The sequence below is a fragment of the Poecile atricapillus genome, chromosome 1 (assembly GCF_030490865.1).
Source record: "Poecile atricapillus isolate bPoeAtr1 chromosome 1, bPoeAtr1.hap1, whole genome shotgun sequence".
Taxonomy (NCBI): Eukaryota; Metazoa; Chordata; class Aves; order Passeriformes; family Paridae; genus Poecile; species Poecile atricapillus.
In genome coordinates, this window is record NC_081249.1 from 99,978,626 (window position 1) to 99,999,479 (window position 20,854).

The 20,854-nt window shown below is 47.2% G+C and overlaps 1 protein-coding gene across 8 annotated transcripts in view; it reads right to left on the reverse strand.

Annotated features, from left to right (window-relative positions):
* Positions 1–20,854, reverse strand: part of LOC131579745 (nuclear mitotic apparatus protein 1-like) — a 30,282-nt gene that overhangs the window by 3,432 nt on the left and 5,996 nt on the right. For 3 of the 8 annotated variants that reach the window (XR_009277770.1, XM_058840147.1, XM_058840138.1), the window contains exons 4-11: positions 5,412–5,491; positions 4,610–4,692; positions 4,441–4,521; positions 4,082–4,166; positions 3,546–3,672; positions 1,368–1,485; positions 884–1,024; positions 428–550 (exon numbers count right to left, since the gene is read on the reverse strand). Coding sequence is in view for 7 of the 8 variants with exons in the window: in XM_058840147.1 (XP_058696130.1) it covers positions 428–550; positions 884–1,024; positions 1,368–1,485; positions 3,546–3,672; positions 4,082–4,166; positions 4,441–4,521; positions 4,610–4,692; positions 5,412–5,491 (838 nt within the window). In the remaining variant the exon portion in view is untranslated. Of the gene's footprint in view, positions 1–427; positions 551–883; positions 1,025–1,367; positions 1,486–3,545; positions 3,673–4,081; positions 4,167–4,440; positions 4,522–4,609; positions 4,693–5,411; positions 5,524–10,756; positions 13,964–18,971; positions 19,138–19,312; positions 19,559–20,854 lie in introns of those variants that run through there. The other 5 variants (XM_058840163.1, XM_058840156.1, XM_058840119.1 and 2 more) reach the window with 5 other exon arrangements.

Genomic DNA, 20,854 nt, shown 5'->3' on the forward strand with positions numbered 1-20,854 from the left:
CCAGGTGTTACTCAAGCTGTAGCCAACATGCTCACCAGAATCCCACATACTGCATCCCACTGAGAGCTGCCCATTGCCTTCCCTCCCTCCCATCACACCCCCAAGCACACCTTCCTTCCCCCTCAGCCTTGTGCCATTCTGCTCCCTCAGATGAAACACCTTTTTCTCACCCAGCAGGAGATGCTCTCTTCACGACCAATTCGTGCTGTGAGGGGCCTGCAGAGCCACCAGCTCCCTGGGAGCAGTATTTGCAAATTCAGCCCAAGAAGGGCTCTCCCAGAGTGCTCAGCCCCACATGCCCTATCCAGCAGCAGAAAGCAGCAGACTCTGCCCCACATGACTTTGCCATCCATCTCCTGGCACCTGCTGCTCTCTCCAACTGGAATAGCTTCCCATTCAAGCCCTTCCTGCAGGAACCCCAGTGTACCTTCAAAATGTCCCCCATGACTTCTCCCTTCTCCTGGGTGCTGCACTCCTCCAGCTTGGCCAGCTGGTCCTCCAGCATAGAGATCTCACCCGGTAGAATCTCAGTTTTCTCTTCTGAGCATTTCTGGGGACAGAGATGGGACTGAGCATGGTACAAGACAGAAGAGCTAACCAACCCAGGAGAGGCACAGTCAGCCAGTCAGGACTGACACCCTGCTTTTCCAGCAGCTTTGTCTCACCCCACTGCAAGGACAGCAGCCCATCCCACCTGGGGAACCCTTCCTGGGAACAGGGAGAGGCTTCCCACATGAGCTGAGTTACATGGGGATGTGCTGGGACAAACAGCCAGGAGGCTTCTGGCTGCTGCACCCTGCTTGCAGTTGGGGTGTCCCCCAGCTGGGCGGGGGGCTATGGGGGAGCTACAGAGGGGCACCCACCACTCCCCAGGCCCCCTGACCTTGTCCTGCAGGGCAGCATGCAGGTCCTTCTCCAACTGTCGCTGCTTCTCCTGAAACTGTGCCATGGCAGTGTTGTGCTCTTCCAAGAGCTCATCATGGGCTCGCTGCAGCTGGACCATGTTGCTGGCAAACTCCCGCAGCTGCCAAGTGAAAATCCACCCAGTCCAGAAGAGGGTTAGAGAGTGCCTTGGCTGTCCAGGGCTCTGCCTACTCCCCATTCCCAAGAGCTGCAGCACACGTGGGCATCCTGGGCTCTGGGTGCTCACCACATGCAGGCAGCTCCACCCGGTCCCCATTCGCCCACCACAGTTCAATGTGGATCAGGATGCAGAGCCCAAGGCAGGCTTGGTCACTGAGTCAAAGATTGCAACAGCAGAACCATAAACATCCCAGCATCCAGCACTGCCATCAAATCCTCCCCTCTGGGTTCCACCACAACCAACTGAGCTGTGGGGGACACAGACAGGACACTGCAGCCCGTACCTTGAAGGAGAGAGTCCCAATCTCCTCAGAGAGCTGGTTGATTTTTCTGTCCATCTGGGCTTTTTCAGTCTTCAGGTCCTGGCACTGTCTGAAGGCCTCGTGCAGGAGCCCCACCAGGCTGTGGAGAAAGGAGGTGGTTAAGGAGGGGGTGCGTGACAGCAGGCAAGGATATCACCAGGGATCGGTGCTGCTGGACATTGCCAAGGAAACCAAAGGTTCCAAGGGATCTCCCTGCCTTGCTGTGACTCTACCATCAACCCAGCTCTAAAACTGGGTCCCAACAGGTGGCAAAGCAGGGTAGAGATGAGCAGTGTTTGTGCTTTGCAGAAGCCCAGCAGCTCCAAACTGAGAGCAGAGGCAGCTGTGGGACTCCAGCCACCACCCTACAAAGGGAAAGAAGTGAGGAAAGGCCAAAAAGAACATGGTATTTCCAGTGGAAGTTGGGCAGCCTTCCTGAGTAAACAATGGCACAGGGACAGAGCAAAGACCAGTGTGACAGGTGATTTCAAGTGTGTGACGAAGCCCAGTACACAGGATCAAAGTAAAGGCCTGGGAAAAGGGGCTGGAGTTGGGAGTTCCAGGATCACCTGAAATCTTCCCCTTTTCCAGAGCAGGTGAGACCCACATGGGCAGGACACCCTTTTCACATAACAGGAATAGCTGCTCCCATGCAGGGTTTGGGTTAAGAGTGGGCTGTTAGAACAGGCTGCATGGTTTGGGACTGGATCCATGCCCACTGCAATAAAAATGGGCTGCAGGCCATAACTGCCCTGAGCACACAGGCAGCGTGATGGTGGACAGCTGTGTCCTGGGCTGATTCCAAAGTGTGGGCAGCAAGGGAGGAGGGCATTCTGCTCCTCTCTGCTGGGACCCCACCTGCAGAGCTGCCTCCAGCTCTGGGGTCTCCAGTATCAAAGGATGTGGAGCTGCTGCAGCAAGTCCAGAGGAGATGCTCCAAGGGCTGCTGGAGACACTCTGCTCTGGAGACAGGCTGGGAGAGACCTGGGGGTGTTCAGACTGGAGTAGAGAAAGCTCCATGGACACTTCAGAGCACCTTCCAGCACCTAAAGGGGCTCCAAGACAGCTGGAGAGAGACTTTGGACAAGAGGCTGGAGTGACAGGACAAGAGGGAGTGGCCTCCCACTGAAAGACGACAGGGGTAGATTGGATATTGGCCAGAAAATCTTCCTTGACAGGGTGCTGAGGCCCTGACACAGGTTCAAGGCCAGGTTGGACGTGTTGTTCCACTCCTACATTTTTAAGGCATCACTTCCTCCCCCTTCTGCTTCAACTCTCTTTGGGAGCCCCCCTTTTGCAAGTTGTTTATGGGAAAGTATCTTGGGAGGGTGGCTCATCCTTGGTTCCCCAAAGAACCAAGATTAGAATAAGGACTTTGAAATGTGTTTTGTCTTTCTGTCTGTCAGGGTAGGAAAAATACTGGAGACAGATAGGAACTAAATAACTATACAATAACAGTCTACAGAGCTACAGAGTATGAAGAAAATAGAAAAGCAAAAATCATTTTGGCATCATTTTGGTTCACAGGAATAAATTTGATGCCACATCAATTGAGCAGAAAGGCCATGCTCCTCCTCTTGCCTGTACTAATGCCAAGCTCCATGTGCTGAGCAAAAACCACAACCAGCATGCCCAGGTGGCCAAGGGCATCCCCGCTTGTGTTAGCCATAGCATGACTCCACAGGGTTGAAGCAGTGGCTGCCCCCTGTGCTGGGCACTGCTGAGGCACCTCAATCCTGGGTGCAGTTGTGGACCCCTCACAAGAAAGACACTGAGGTGCTGGAGAGTGTGAGCAGAATCAACTGAATCAACAGAGGTGGGGAAGGCTGTGGAACATGAGTCTGATGAGGAGCAGCTGAGGGAGCTGGGGGGACTCAGCCTGGAGAAAAGGAGAATCACGGGGGACCTTCTCCATCACAGACACATTTGGAATCAATGGTCTCAGATGGCCTTTCCAACCTGAATGAGTCCATGATTCTAAAAGGAGCTGGAGCCCAAGCTCACCCCCACCATCCATCCCCACATCAGGCCAAGCAATGTGCAGAAGGGCATTCCAGGGAGTCAGCATGCAGCCCAGCTACATGTGCGGGTCCCAAAAGCCACCCTACCCACTTCTCCCTTTCCTCATTTCCCCTGGCATCCACCAGGCAGGGCACGTACTTGCTGCTGGGGAAGGAGGCGATCCTCTGCAGCTCCAGGAAACGCACCTCTTGCTTGGGCGGGAGAGAGAACAGCGGGGAACGCTCCTCAAAGCTGCTGCTGGACACACTGGATGAAGGCGGCTCTGCTGGAAATAAAAAGGGAGAAGAAGGCTGTGATCTTTAACATCTAAGAGCCGCTTGGCAACTGAAATCTCAGGAGCACGGGAACCACAAATTCCAGTTGGGATGGAACAGCCCAACAGAGGAAGCCATAACCCTGCCCTACATCCCCATCCCACTCCTGTTCCACAGTGCTTCTGCAGTCCCCAGCAACTCTGCTCCCACAAGACTGTCAGCATCCCACCTGCTCCACTCCTCCAGGGAAAGCCTGAGCTACTGCTGACTGGGAAGAGCCAGCAGCTCTAAGGCAGCCCTACTCTTGGAGTTTACAGGGCACCGTTTTGTAGCTGAGGGCATCTGGGTGGTGCAGCTGCCTTTATGGCAAGGCAGTTACAGCAGCACAAACAGGAGGAAAAGCCAGGGCCCAGCACTTACCTCTCCTCTGCAGAAATGGCTCCAGATTCTCATTCAGACACTCCTCGTTATCCAGCACAAATTTGAGGATTGATGCCAACTCAACCTGTGTTGGAGGAGCTGCAGAGTTAGTGGCTCTGCTGTGGGTCACAGGCAGCACCACAGCAGGAGTGGGGCAGTGGGCAGCTCCCTGCCTGCCTGTGCTGCTGCCACACTTGCCACCTTTTGATAGACCAATGCCACCAGTGAGCACCACAGTGCCCACTCCACGCTGTCTTACAATGGGACCCAGGAGGGCAAGTCTTGGAGCACCTTCTCCCAAAGGAACCGCTGCTTCCCCCTGCACCCCAGATCCAGAGGAGGAACCCCAAAGGGATCACCTGAGTCTTGTAGTCAAATTCATTCCAGTCCCCAGGGTTCCTGGAACTCATGGAAGTGTGGTACAAGAGGAGCACAGCCACCTGAGTAAGGCAGGAAAGGCATCACTAACCCCAGGCCAGTCACAAGCATACTGGTGCTGTCTGGGACTAAAACATGCCACACAGTTACCTTGGCCAGAGCCAGCTCCTCTCCATCCAGGAGTTTCTGTGCAGAGACCAGGTTTTCCATTGCATATTTGTCCCTGCAGTGCTCTGCAACATGAAGCACAATTCCCAGTCATATAGGAGCCACATACTGGGCATGTGGGCTGCCCTGAGGTGACACTCATGGCCAGAAGGGCACTGTAATGCATCCCCAGGGAGAAGGGACACAGGGCAGGATGGGCTCCAGAGTTGAGATCTCAGTGGTCAGCCTTGGCCATTAACTCTGACTTTCATTCCCCTCCCTGGAACCCCACCCTAAATCTCAGCCTCCCCACCTTGGCATCGCCCCTCCAACATCAGCACAAACAGTTCCATCTGTGAAGGGTGAGATACAAGGTGGGATATGGTGTTTTCCCTCCAAGAAAGAGAAGCAAGTGTGTGAGGTACTTCCCCTTTCCCCACCCAGGATCTCTGCTTGGGTAAAGGTTTTCCACTGGGATTTGAAGAGCTTACGTCCAGTTACCCATCTAGGAAAACTGCTCCAAGGCAGCATCACCAGAGCAGCCACTGGCAGTCTGCCCTTTACACCCAGGACCTCATTGCTTTGAACCTAGACTCTGGCAAGGATTTCCATCTGGAAGTTTCCCATCAGGAAGCTTTCCCTTCCACAGGCTGCTGTGGGAAAGCTGCTGGCACCTCACAAAGCTGCTGATGTGGGGTCAGGGGGGTCACTTTGTGGAAGGGGAAGCCGCAGATCAGACTCCCTCAGAGGCCAGGGGCACCGAGTTGGGGCAGTCGCTTCCCCCAGCACCAGCGGAGGGTCTTACTCTGCAGGAAACCACGGATGAAGGAGATCCTCTCTGGCAGCGGCTGCTCCAGCACAGACTCCCCCTCCTTGCTCCTGTGTCTGGAAGAGTGCAGGGTTTGCATTAACTCTTTCTGGAGGGATTAGATCAATGATGAGTTATGTGCAGCATTGCTGAGCCAGGGCCAACAGCGTCATGCACGGGAGCGAAATCCCCCAGAATCTCCCTGCTGGGAGAGCAGCTGGAGCTGGGCAGCCAAACCCCCCCAGCACTGCTTCCTATTCTGCCTGCCAGGCATCCAGCACAGCACAGGGAGCTTGTGCTGGCCCCACCAGCCAGGAAGCACCACAGGAGCCAGTCCATGCACAGAGCCTTGGGCTTCTCTTGCTGCATTGCGGGGAGCCTGAAGCTTCCTCTTGCACTTATTTGTGACCGACTCCATTCTTCCTGAGCAGCCAGCAGTCCATGGAATACCCTGAGTGGGAAGGGACCCACAAGGGTCATTGAACCCAATGCAGCTCAGAAATGGCATGCCCAAAACCCACACCCATCATGCTTGACCAGCACTGCCTCAGTACTGTCTCTTACTCCCAAGGTGCCAAAACCAGGAACCTGGTGTTATAAATGCAAAGGCAAATTCAGGATAAAAATAAAAAGAGAAATTTATTATTAAACAACAAAGAACAAACAACGAGAAAAAAACACAATAAAATGGTCAGCACAGCGCTGGGTGGACAGGGTCTACATCAGAGGTATAGGATTCCCAAATCCATGTTTGAGGGTTCTCAAGCCTGGGTTTTTATAGAGATTTTATGTCCTCAGGCTAGAATTCCAAGCAGGCTCCATTCACCAAGTGTCTTTGATTGTCCGGTGAATGGATTTCCTGGCATGGAAAAATAGAACTAACAAGTGTCCGGACAGGATCTCCTCATATGTAAAGAGATTCTGTATGTATTTCAATTTGTGTCATCAAGGCAGAGTGGTGTGATTTGGGCCGGTGCCGATGGATATCTCGGCAGTGCTTTTCCCTTTGTCTCTTTTGATTGCTTTTCCAACATCGGTTTGACACGTGGGGTGTTCAGGTCTGGCGACGACTACCTTCTCGGGGTTTATCTTTTTGTCGACCTGATTGTTTCCCAACAGAGATCTGCAGGGCGTTGTTCAGGTCCGGAGATGGATATCTCCTCCGAGCCAGTTCTTTTGTCCTCCTGATGGCCCTCGTCCTGTCTATTTTCTGAGCTGATGTGCTTATCTGGGTGTTGGTTGCAATCTGTTGCCTCTCGGAGGGAAATCCCGACCAGACTCGGAGAAGGACTTTTTTACATTTTGAATTTTATATCATTACAACACATATATATCTTATTTATACTTTTTATGAATTTTTATTTACAGATTAATTTATTAAAGTCCTCCGCCTAATAATTCATCCCATTAAAAATTCGTATTTTAATCAATCGTTACTGGAAGAGGAATACTGGTATTCCCCTTAATCAATTTCATTTTCTTCCCAGTTTGTTAGTGAGTCCCCATTATTTTCTTGAGATAACATGTGTTTATTTTCAAACTCCTCTAAGGCTTTGATTGCATTTTTACTTTCTTTCTCTTCTTCTAACTTCATTAGTTTAGAAAGAAGGGCTGTTTTCCCTTGTGCTTTTTCCGGGTCTATTGGGAGGGTGGCAATTTGCATTTCTTGTACCACAGAATGTATCAATCTGATCAAACAAGGAATTAGACATGGCAGGAAGATAACTCCGGCAATCGAACATCCTATAAAGAACACTAGCTTTTTCCACCAAGCCCCCTGTCCAAAAATTTGATCCCACCAGGAGGCTTGCAAAATTGAATTCCACTTTTGGACTGGCACATGTGCCACCTTTTTTATTTCAGCCGCTAGTCCCTTTATAGTCTCCCCGTAGTCATCAATTTCCATGCAACACTCGGATTCATTATATCTACCACACACTCCTCCCTCCTCAGCTAGCAAATAGTCGAGAGCTAATCTATTTTGATATACAAAAGCTCTCATCTGCGAATGTTGTTTCGTTAGGAGTTCTAGGGCTTCTGAAGTGTGATTCGAGACTACTTCTACTACAGCCTCCAACCTAATAAGCCGATTGAGGAGATAAATGGGGGTCCGGTAACCCCAGCTGCCGTCATTTGCCCAGGTAGCGGGCCCATAATATTGAATGATCCTTTCGGCAGGCCACTCCTCCTCTTTCCACTTTTGGTTGCCTCCTGCCATCGGTAGTTCTCATTTCAATTCCCTCTTTTGCCGTGCTAATGTTTCAAAGAGGGGAGCCCCTAAAGATTTACTTTCGTCTTTAGGCAATGTAAAGAAAAAAGGCTGAATTATCCCAAGTGTGCAGGATCCTTTCCATTTCTTTGGCAATTCACTATATGCTTTTTTTCCGCATATCCAGTAAATCCCGTCCGGTGCCTCCCAACCTTTGTTTGATTTTGCCGGGTCCTCCCAATATTCCCTCAGGCCTATAAATGCATGGACGAGATTGGCCCCATGATTTTTATTCCAACAGAGTCCAATTATGTCTACCCATTCACAGTTATTTTCCTGAGAGTGGCTCCAATAACCCTCGGGTGGTTCTGGTTGCCATACCTTCGTTTTTCTATCTGAATTTACCGTGAGAATGTTTACACATGGGGTGTACCCTACCAAATCGGTAAATTCTTTTCCCTCCCGACTAATGCAAAATGTTCCAATTATTCTTTTATCAATTACCCATCCCTCAGGTCTCCTTGTCGTTTTGGATCATTTCAGTCCTGTCCATTTTAGCAATTGTTCCGGGGTTAATCCCTCTCCCTTCCATGGCCATCTTTCGGCCGATTTCAAGCCACCACATATCCAACAGTTAGATAAACGTAATTCGGTGGCAATTTCCTGCATTAAGTCTATAAATAGATTTTGGTTGGGGCTGGGTAATTTCCAGCTATTATATTGTTTCTCTAGTTGTTCATATTGTTCACTGAGAGAGTTTAGCCTTATCTTGTTCTAACCTCTTTCTTTTGTTTTCCATTTCTCGTCTCTTTAACTCCAGGGTTAGTTGTTTTATTTTATTTTCCGGATCTAACCCTTCCTCATCTTTTGAAAAACAGAATACCTGGTCAAACTGTAAACACACTCGATCATCATCACTTTTTAGCAAATCCAAAATTATAGGCTCATTATTGAATGACGTTTTTGTTTCATGTTTTAAATTTTTCCCTTCCCAATACATTTTTCCACCAATCGTACAAGGTTTTAAGCTTGCTTTATTGTAGCAAAGAGGGTTGACTTGGTAATAAGCTATGAAAGTTGATTGCCTCTTCCCCCCAAGCCAGACAGTTTTGTTACACTGTCTACAGACCGAAATTGGGGGAACTCCCCTTACCTCCCTTTTGTTTCGGAAGTGAGTCGTTTGAATCTTTTGAATCTTTTGTTCTTCCGAGGTCCGAAATTGCTTTTCCATAATACTTGCCCCTGGGATGGAGCACCAAATCTTCCCCTTTAATTTGCACAAATCAAATTGGGTATCATTTGACCAGCATACCCCTGCGTGCAATTCTGGAGGACAAACGACCAATTGCTCGGTTTCTGTGGCAGTTCGGCACTGCTCACACTTCCCCGGGGGACTCACCCCCGGAGGCGCCTCGGGGTTCATTCCCTCGGCCAAGCACATGGCTAGGTTCAGGATCATCAGGATTCCCCACCACTGCATCCCTCTGCCTTGCCCTTCGCCCGTATATGAACATACGGCGGGGAAAGCCATCTTCTCGGCAGCAGGGACTGTCTTCAGGGGCCCTTGAAGTCCTGATGGCAAACCTTCGCTTATAGGTAGCCCACCGAGATGCTTTGATCGTGTCGATCCTGCACGGTACTTTTATTGTTCTGCGGTACTCAATTACTAGAGGTTCCGCCTTGCAGTCAAGTTGACCTCTCAATTCCTTTCGGAAAAACAGGAACCACTCAGGAGAGTCGAGTTCCAACAGGCCCGCCCGGGTAGCAAGTATTAGGAATTGGTTGGTCTGATCTAATTCTTTTTCTAAACACTTAGTGCACAAACCCCTTGGTTTATACCCTCTTAAACAGTGAGCCACCCAAATTTGCTTACAATAAGCGCACTTAAAATGTACAAAAGGAAAACAGTAACAATCAAAATTTGTACAACTTATCCGTTCTTCATTCGTCATTTGTGGTGTCGCCGAAACTTGATTTTCAATTCTCCCGGAGGGGTAGTAACTTTCCACTCGGAGGAATTGTAGTCCGAAACTTTCTTTGCTCGAGAAGAGTGTGTCCAGCCCTTCTCGGCAGTTCGAACCGCGGTATCTGTAGTTAAGAGGACGAGAAATGGGCCTTCCCAGTGAGGGCTCAGGGGAAGCTCCTTCCACACCTTGATTAATACTTTATCTCCCGGCCGAATCTGATGGATGGGAAATCCCAGCATTGTGCTTTGAGGAATCAATCCTCTTCTCCTCAGTTCCTGTAAATTTTTATTTATAGAAATGAGATATGGTTGAAGTTGCACATCCTCCACTTGAGGATGTGCTACCGGCATTCCGTGCTTATATGGCATTCCATATAGCATTTCAAAGGGGGACAACCCTGTTTCGGAATGTGGCATGGTTCTGATATTCAACAATGCCAAGGGGAGACATTTGATCCAAGACATTTTTGTTTCAATTATGAGTTTGGATAGCTGCGATTTTAATGTCTGATTCATTCTTTTGTTATAAATGCAAAGGCAATTTTGGGATAAAATCAAAGAGAAATTTATTAATAAACAATAATAAGTGAAACAGCGATAAAAACCCACAATAAAAAGATCAGCGCAGCGCTGGGTGGACAGGGGTCTACACCAGAGGTATAGGTCTCCCAAATCCACATCTGAGCGTCCTCAGGATTGGGGTTTTATAGGATTTTTAAGTCCTCAGGCCAAAATTCTAAGCAGGTTCCATTCACCAAGTGTCCTTGATTGTCCAGTGAATGGATTTCCTGGCATAGAATAATGACATTAACTAGTGTCCGGACAGAATCTCCTCATATGTAAAGGAGATTCTGTATGTGTTGCAATGTTAGGTTTTTCATGGCAGGGTGGTGGAATCCGGGCTGGTGCCGATGGGTATCTCGGCCGGGCTTTCCCTTTTGTCTCTCCTGATTGCCTTTTCAACACCGAGATGTTCAGGTCTGGCGAAGTCTTTCTTTTGGAGCTTGTCTTTTTCACCGATCAGTTTCTTTTCCCACTGAAATCTGCAGGGCGTTGCTTGGGTCCGGAGGTAGATAATTTCCCGAGCCAGCTCCATTGTCCTTCTGATGGTCCGTGCCCTGTCTGTTTGTTCGAGTTGATGGGCCAGCCTGAGTTCGTTATCTGGGCGTTGCTGGCAATCAGCGACTTTTTGGAGAAAAGCCTCGTCCTGCTCTGAGGAGAGGCTTTTATACATTTTATATTTTTATGTCCTTGCAAAACACATTTGTCCTGTTGATATACTTCGAATTTTTAATACAACAATAATTTATTACAGTCCCCCACTTAATAATTTATTACATTTAAAAATTCGTTATTTTAACATTAATTTTCTTTTGAAGGAAAGTATTTTTTTTTTTCTTACTCTTTTTCACTCTTTCCTTCTTCTGTTACTCAATCATTAATTTCGGTTGACAACATGTGTTCGCTTTCAAATTTTTCTAAGGCTTTTAATGCCTTATCACTCTCTTTCTCTTCTTCTAAAATTAGTAATTTAGAGAGAAGGGCTGTTTTATCTTGTGCCTTTTCCGGGTCTATTGGGAGGGCGGCAATTTGCATTCCTTGCACCACAGATTGTATTAACCTAATCAGGCAAGGAATCAAACAAGGCAAAAAGATGATTCCGGCAATTGAACATCCTACAAAGAACACTAGCTTTTTCCACCAAGCCCCCTGCCCAAAAATTTGGTCCCACCAGGAGGCTTGTAGAATGGAATTCCATTTCTGAACTGGCACATGTGCCACCTTCTTGATTTCCGCAGCTAGTCCCTTTATAGTTTCACCATAATCATCTATCTCCATGCAACACTCTGATTCATTAAATCTTCCGCACACTCCTCCCTCCTCAGCTAGCAAGTAGTCGAGAGCTAATCTGTTTTGGTAAACAAAGGCTCTCATTTGGGAATGTTGCCTTGCCAGGAGTTCCAGGGCTTCTGAAGTGTGATTTGAAACTACTTCCATTACCGCTTGCAGTCTGATGAGCCGATTGAGGAGGTAAATGGGGGTTCTATAACCCCAACTGCCATCATTTGCCCAGGTGGCTGGACCATAATATTGTATGATTCTCTCGGCCGGCCATTCCTCCTCTTTCCATTTCTGGCTCCCTCCTGCCATTGGTAATATCTTTTTTAGATCCCTCCTTTGTCGAGCTAAAGTTTCAAAGAGGGGAGCCCCTAAAGACTTACTTTCACCTTTTGGTAGTGTAAAGAAAAATGGCCGAATTAATCCGAGTGTGCATGACCCTTTCCACTTCCGAGGTAATTCACTGTATGCTTTTTTCCCGCATATCCAGTAAATTCCATCGGGAGCTTCCCAATTTCTATTAGTTCTTGCCGGATCCTACCAATAGTCCCTCAGGCCTATGAAAGCATGGAAGGGATTGGCCCCTGGTTTCTTGTTCCAACACAATCCAATAGTTTTTATCCATTCGCAGTTATTTTCCCGATAGGGAATCCAATACCCTTCGGGCGATTCCGGTTGCCAGATTTTTGTTTTCTTCTCTGAGTTTACCGTGAGTGTATTCACACACGGAGTGTATCCTACCAGATCGGTAAACTCTTTTCCCTCCCGGCTAATGCAAAAAGTTCCAATTATTCGATCATCTATTACCCATCCCTCTGGCCTCCGGGTTGTTTTTGAAAATTTTAATTCTGTCCATTTTAATAATTGTTCCGGGGTCAATCCCTCTCCTTTCCATGGCCATCTTTCAGCTGATTTTAAGCCACCGCATATCCAGCAGTTGGATAAACCCAATTCGGTGGCTATTTCCTGCATTAAATCTACAAATAGGTTTTGGTCGGGGCTAGGTAATTTCCAATTGTCGTATTGTTTTTCTAATAGTTCATATTGTTTACTGAGAGAGTTTAACCTCTCTTGCTCCAACCTTTTCTTTTTATTTTCCATTTCTTGTCGTTTCATGTCTATGGCTATTTGTTTTATTTTACTTTCTGGGTCCAACCCTTCCTCATCCTTAGAAAAACAGAACACTGGGTCAAATTGAAGGCACGAGTTCTCGTCATCTGACTTCAATAGATCCAAAATTATGGGTTCATTATTGAATGTCAGTTTTGCTTCGTGTTTCACATTTTTCCCTTCCCAGTACAATTTTCCCCCCATCATGCATGGTTTTAAGTTTGCTTTATTGTAGCATGTAGGGTTAACTCGGTGGTAAGCCAAAAATGTTGAATGTTTCTTTCTCCCAATCCAGACAGTTTTATTACACTGTTCACAGACCGCGATTGGGGAAATTCCCTTTATTTCTCTTTTGTTCCGGAAGTGGGTCATTGCGACCCCTATTTCTTCCGAGGTCCGAATGGGTTTTTCCTTGATACTTGCTCTCGAATTCGAGCACCAGACTTTGCCTTTTGATTTACACAATTTGAACTGAGTACCGTTTAACCAACAAATTCTCGCGTGTAGTTCTGAAGGGCACTCAGTCAAGCGCTCGATTTTTGTGGCAGTCTGACACTGCTCACACTTCCCCAGGGGACCCTCCCCTGGGGGCGCCTCGGGCTCCATTCCTTTCGTCGAGCACATGGCTAGGCTCAGGGACATCAGGATTCCCCACAATTGCATCCCTCTGCCACTCCCTCCGCCCGTACAAAAGTATACGGCGGGGGTAACCATCTTCTCGGCAGCAAGGACTGTCTTCAGGGGCCCTTGATGTCCTGATGGCAAACCTCCGCTTAAAGGTTGCCCACCGAGACGCTTTAACCGGGTCAAACCTGCACGGTACTTTCACGGTTCTACGGCACTCAATCTCCAAGGGTTCTGCTTTGCAATCAAGCTGACCCCCTAATCCTTTTTGATAAAACAGGAACCACTCCGGAGAGTCGAGTTCCAAAAGGCCCGCTCGAGTTGCAAGTATCAGGAATCTGTTGGTCTGGTCTAATTCTTTCTCGTGGCACCTAGTGCACAATCTCCTCGGTTTATAACCCCTTATGCAATGAGTTACCCAAATCTGCTTACAATAAGCACACTTAAAATGCACAAACGGAAAACAGTAACAATCACGGATATTGCAACTTATCCTTTCGTCACTGTTCATTTGTGGTGCCTTCGGAGCTTGATTTTTAGATCTCCTGGCGGGGTGGTGATCTTCCACTCAGGGGCTTTGCAATCGGGAACTTTCTTTGTTCGAGAAAAGTGAGTCCACCCTTTCTCGGCCATTCGTACAGCGGTGTCCGTTGTCAGGAGAACGAGGAACGGGCCTTCCCAATGAGGGCTGAGGGGAAGTTCCCTCCACACTTTGATCAATACTTTGTCGCCCGGCTGGATTTTGTGAATTGGAAATCCCAATGACGCGCTTTGGGGAATCAATCCTCTTTTCCGGAGTTCCTGTAGATTTTTATTTATAGAAATGAGATAAGGTTGTAATTGCACATCCTCTATTTGGGGATGTGACACCGGCATCCCATGCCTATATGGCATTCCATACAGCATTTCAAAAGGGGACAAACCGGTTTCGGAATGAGGCATGGTCCTGATGTTTAACAAGGCCAAAGGAAGACATCGGACCCAAGTCATTTTTGTTTCAATTATTAATTTGGACAATTGTGATTTTAATGTTTGATTCATCCTTTCTACCTGCCCCGAACTTTGAGGATGCCAGGGAGTGTGATATTGCCATCTGATTCCCAATGCCTCTGACAGTTGTTTGATGATTTTGGAAGTGAAGTGAGTCCCTTGATCAGAATCGATATGGTCTACTATCCCATATCTAGGAATTATTTCTTCTAGTAGAATTTTAGATACAGTTTGGGCTGTAGCCTTCGCTCTAGGAAATGCTTCGACCCAATGTGTCAGTTTATCTACTATCACTAGTAAATATTTATTTCTCCCAATCTTTGGTAATTCCGTGAAATCCACCTGGATTCTTTCGAATGGCCTATACGAAAGTGGTCGGCCACCCCAATTTGTTTGTTTTGAATTTGAGCGATTTACTTTCTGGCATATCACACACCCCTGTACCTCTTGTTTGGCAAGTTCAAAGATTCCCTTACATCCGAAAAATTTTAAGAATTGTTCAGCCAGCGCTCTGGTTCCCCAGTGGGTTTGTTCATGCAATCTCCGGAGTATTCCTCTTGCTATACTTTTTGGAACTAGCTCCCTCCCGTCTGGTAACCACCATTTATTTTCTTTGAAATATCCACCTACCTTCTTGAAGTCCTCTAGCTCCTTCTCCGAAGGAAGCACGGATACTTCTGGTGGTTCCTTGGGACTAATCTCAGGAATACTTACCGCCAGCAACGCAGCTTGTTTCGCCTCTTTGTCCGCTAAATTGTTTCCCCTGGTGTGAAACTGCCACCCAGTTTGGTGTCCTTTTACATGGACTACCGATATCTCCTGGGGCTCCCTGACAGCTTCTAAAATTTGTCTAATTATCTCTCCATGTATTAATCCTTTTCCCTTGGTATTTATTAAACCTCTTTCTTCCCATATTTTTCCGAAAGTATGCACTACCCCAAATGCATACCTTGAATCCGTGAAAATCGTTCCCCTTTTTCCCTTCAGGCTTTGAGGGCTCTTAAGAACGCAAATAGTTCACAGGCTTGAGCCGACCAGCATGCCTGCAAGGGACCTGATTCTATGATTTGTCCGGTCATACCATTTATGATGGCATAACTTGATTTTCTTTTTCCTTCTACCATTTTTGATGAACCATCAATGAACCATTTCTCCCCCCCTTCTAACTCTTGATCCTCCAGGTCCGGTCTTACCTTAGTTTGCAATTCTACTGCTTCAATGCAATTATGAAATAGCTCGCCTGTTGGTTCCCCAAACAAAAACTGCGCCGGGTTTTGGGCAGTAGTTGTTCTTAACTCGAGGCCTGGCGAACTGATTAGCATGGCTTCGTATTTCAGAAGTCTTGAATCAGTTAGCCATTTCTCGGCCTTTTGTTGTAAGATATTTCTTACATCGTGTGGGGTGTAGACTGTTAAAGAGGCTCCAAAAGTTATCTTTTTTGCTTCCCCAACTAACAGAGCTACTGCAACAATTGCCTGCAAGCAAGTAGGCCAACCTCGACTGACTGGATCTAGGATTTTTGATAAAAATCCTATGGGCTTTTTCTTTTCTGCCCATTCCTGGGTCAGAACTCCTTGGGCTGTTTGTCCACTTACATCGACAAACAGCTGGAATTCTTTGCTTGTATCTGGCAAGGTTAGAACTGGGGCAGTTATGAGTGCAGTTTTTAGTTCCTGAAACTTGCTTTCATCTTGAGTGGTCCATTTCAATCTGTCAGTGTTTAATCTTTCATACAAAAATTTTACTTTTTCGCTGTATCCTTCAATCCACTGTCTGCAATATCCCAGGAGCCCTAAAAATTGCCTGATTTGTCTTTTTGTTTTTGGGGCTGGGAGCACGAGAATCCCAGCCACTCTGTCAGGGTCTAACCTCTTTTTTCCCTGAGAAATCCAATGTCCAAGATATTTTACCTCGGGCTCTGTGAATTGCAGTTTGGATTTTGATACCTTCAAACCCTTTTTTCCCAGAAAATTCAACAACGAAATTGTACTCTTTTTAACCTGTTCTTCTGTTGTTCCGGCAATCAATAAATCATCTACGTATTGTAATAGCTTTGTCCCTTCCTCTGGAATGAATTCAGTAAGTAATTGCTCCAATGCCTGTCCGAATAAATTTGGTGATTCTACGAATCCCTGGGGGAGGACCGTCCACCTTAACTGTTGATTTCTGTTCGTGTCAGGATCCTCCCACTGAAAGGCAAAGAAATTCCTACTCCCTTCATCCAAAGGACAAGTCCAGAATGCATCTTTTAGATCAATTACACTGTACCATACATCCTCAGGTGAGAGTCTGTTAAGTAAAGTATAAGGATTTGCCACCACCGGAAACCTGGTTCAGGTTCTAGCATTTACTGCCCTGAGATCCTGAACCAGTCAGAAGCTCCCATCCGCTTTCTTTACTGCCAGGATGGGGGTGTTGTGTTGGGACATGCAGGGTTCGAGGGTACCCCCTCTAAGGAGGTCATCAATTACTAATTTCAAACCTCTTCTCCCTTCTATCGGGATGGGATATTGTTTGATCCTTATCGGATCCTCTGGGTTTTCTATTTCAATTTTGATGGGGGTAATATCTAATTTCCCCACCTCCCCTTTTGAATGCCATACCTTGGGATCAATTTCCCTTTCATCTTTTGGAGTCAAATGGAATATCTTTATTACTAATTCAGAATTCTTTACAACAATGTTTATACCTAATGCAACAATCATATCTCTTCCCAATAAATTGTAATCAGCTTCTTCTACTAATAATAAATTTCCTAGGCATATTTTATTTTGAGACTCAATTTCCACATCTTTTATTACAGAAACTTTGAAGGGATCTCCCTTTGCACCGATTACCACTACTTTTTCTTTACTTGCCACGCATCCCCTGGGTAATTTCTGCAGGGTGCTTCTCTCAGCTCCCGTGTCAACCAAAAATTCTATTTCTTGGCGATGGGGACCTACTTTTAATTTTATCAAGGGCTCTTTTGCTGTTATCGTCCCCATCTGAAAGAGCCCAAGACTCCCCTAATCTTCTTGAAATACTTGTTCATCTTTTAATCTCTGACGGCAGTTCCGCTGAATGTGTCCTACTTTCTTACAGTAGAAACATTCCGGGGGATCTTTCCGCGGGGCGGAGCCATCCTTCTGCGGCTCTTGCGGCTTTTTCGGCGCTGTTTTAAACTTGCCGTGTGCCTGTTCTTGTTTCTGAGCCTCTTTTACTGCGGCCACTAGTATTTTGGCCTGGAGTTTCTGTTTCTCATCCTCTCTCCTCATGTAAATCTTTTGAGCTTCCCTTAGAAGCTCTTGGAGACTTTTCTCTTGCCACCCTTCAATCTTTTCTAATTTCTTTCTAATATCCTCCCATGATTTTGCCACAAATTGGGTTTTGAGTAACACTTCTCCCACCGGAGAGCTAGGATCAGTCCCAGAGTAAATCTGCAGACTTCGTCGCACCCTCTCCAACCATTCGGTGGGGGATTCCTCCTTCCCCTGGCATTCCCCAAACACCTTACTAATATTTTGGCCCCGGGGAACCGCTTCCCTTATTCCTTGCACAATGATATTCCTCAAATCATTCATACTTCTCCTGCCATCCTCTGTTTGGGCGTTCCAACTCGGGCTTACGCTCGGCCACTTCTGATCGCCTGGCGTTCCCTGAGGGTTTCGCCGCTCCCAGTCTCTGATACCAGCCTGTTTAATCATTTCTCTTTCCTCTTGACTAAACAGGGATCTCAGGATAGCCATGAGATCCTCATATGTATAAATACTACTACCCAAAAATTCATCCAATCTCTCAGCTACTCCAAACGGATCATCTAACAATCGTCCCATCTCTTTCTTAAACACTCGCACATCCCCTGAGTTTAGGGGTACATTCACAAACCCAATCACTCCCGGAGCAGTAGGCACCTCCCTGAGAGGGAACATTCTGCGCCTACTCTCATTCTCTTCCCATCCTTCACTCATCTGTCTAGACTTAAAACGAGTCCTGCTTGCGGGGGGGGAATTGGGGTTTTTGAGAGTCTGGTCCTTTATTACTGATGTAAAGTCCGTTGCCACCAGGTTATTATGAAGGATTCCCTCTGCCAAATTCGAGGGACCTGGTTGTGGCAGCGGGACGGGCAATGGGGGATAAGGAGATCCCCGACCTCGCACCACCATAGATTCTGGAGAAGCGGCGGCGGCTGCGGTCCCCACAGGAGGAGCCAGAGGGGGGGCCACCGGAACCACTGCTGGCGCCGGCTCCCCTGTTCGCGATGTGTGTGCTTCACCTGGTTGTGCCGACGAGCCCGTGGGAGCTGATGGCACCACTTGATCCACCACGGGAGATCCTGCCGGCCCGTGGTATGGAGGGGGTAAATGATCACGGGGTTCCCAGGTTTCTGTTTTTGTTTCACTTCTTAGTTTCATTGGAAATAGCCCTACTCTGGCCTTTAGCCAGAGCTTGGCATATTCCTTTTCCTCGGAGTCCGAGGAAACTTTGCTCTCTACATAAGAGAGTAATTCACTACACGTCCACCTTTCAAATGTTCCTAATATTGGCCAAATGAGATGGGGTCTCAATTCCTGCCCACCCCAAACCTTGGCACAATAGTAGATCATTTTTGCCTTGGACTTCTTTTTCCTTTCAGGGCAATTTTCCCAATATTTTAACAACCAACCTAAAGGATTTTCTGGTGGGATGTCTAGCAATTCCTTCGTTGTTTTGGAAGGGTTTTTCTTATCAACTGGCTTTTGTACTTTACTCTTTCTCTGTCCCATGGTGAAAAGGGAGTCTTACCTGTTTCTCTGCGTTGTGTTCGTGTTTGGAGAGTCAAAAGTCTGCTAATACTCACCTTCGCGGTTTGCTGTACCGGGGTTTTTCTTAGCGCTTCGATCTCTCCTCCGGACCTCCCTCTGGGTCCTTGTTGCTGGAAGAGTTTACTAATTCCCGAGCTCAACTGGACGTCCTCTTCCTCTTCCAGCCCCTTGTGATCGGTCCCCCAGAGCACCCCTTTGGCCCCAGGCTTTACAAACGCGTAGAGAGAGTCCTCTCACACTGACTCGTTTCCTCCGTAGCCGGCCAATTCCCTCGCGGGAGGATGGAACCGCGGCTTTGGAGTCCGCACTTGCTTCGTGATCAGATCACGTCTCACACACGCTCGCCCAATCACCCGCTCAACCTCGCAGTACTTACAGCAATTTTCTTGCGAGGATGTCTTCGTGCACGACTGACTTTTTATGAGCTACCAAGCCGCGGCTTCTCTTCCCGAGCTCCTTTTGGATCCGTGTTCTCTTTTATTGTGGTTTTTACCTCAGCCTAAATTTGGTTCGGATGTCGGAGTGAACTGCGGAGGTTCTCGGCTTCCCAGGCCGCTGAAATCAGCGGGGGTACCCCCCTGGACAGCGAGGTTCTCCCACAGTTTTCCGATCCGAGTCACGGCACCAATCTGTTATAAATGCAAAGGCAATTTTGGGATAAAATCAAAGAGAAATTTATTGATAAACAATAATAAGTGAAACAGCGATAAAAACCCACAATAAAAAGATCAGCGCAGCGCTGGGTGGACAGGGGTCTACACCAGAGGTATAGGTCTCCCAAATCCACGTCTGAGCGTCCTCAGGATTGGGGTTTTATAGGATTTTTAAGTCCTCAGGCCAAAATTCTAAGCAGGTTCCATTCACCAAGTGTCCTTGATTGTCCAGTGAATGGATTTCCTGGCATAGAATAATGACATTAACTAGTGTCCGGACAGAATCTCCTCATATGTAAAGGAGATTCTGTATGTGTTGCAATGTTAGGTTTTTCATGGCAGGGTGGTGGAATCCGGGCTGGTGCCGATGGGTATCTCGGCCGGGCTTTCCCTTTTGTCTCTCCTGATTGCCTTTTCAACACCGAGATGTTCAGGTCTGGCGAAGTCTTTCTTTTGGAGCTTGTCTTTTTCACCGATCAGTTTCTTTTCCCACTGAAATCTGCAGGGCGTTGCTTGGGTCCGGAGGTAGATAATTTCCCGAGCCAGCTCCATTGTCCTTCTGATGGTCCGTGTCCTGTCTGTTTGTTCGAGTTGATGGGCCAGCCTGAGTTCGTTACCTGGGCGTTGCTGGCAATCAGCGACTTTTTGGAGAAAAGCCTCGTCCTGCTCTGAGGAGAGGCTTTTATACATTTTATATTTTTATGTCCTTGCAAAACACATTTGTCCTGTTGATATACTTCGAATTTTTAATACAACAATAATTTATTACACTTTCTACTTGCCCCGAACTCTGAGGATGCCAGGGGGTGTGATATTGCCATCTTATTCCTAATGCTTCTGATAATTGTTTAATGATTTTTGAAGTAAAATGAGTGCCTTGATCTGAGTCAATATGGTCCACTATCCCATATCTTGGAATTATTTCTTCTAGTAGAATTTTAGACACCGTTTGGGCTGTAGCCTTTGCTCTGGGAAAAGCTTCTACCCAATGTGTCAACTTATCTACTATTACCAGCATAAATTTATTTCTACCAATTTTTGGTAGTTCTGTGAAATCTACTTGGATTCTTTCAAATGGCCGGTATGAGAGCGGCCGACCTCCCCAATCTGATTGCTTAAAATTTGATCGATTTACTTTTTGGCATATCACACACCCCTGTACCTCTTGTTTGGCGAGTTTGAAGATCCCTTTGCACCCAAAGAATTTCAAAAATTGTTCGGCCAATGCCCTGGTTCCCCAATGCGTTTGTTCGTGCAACCTTCTG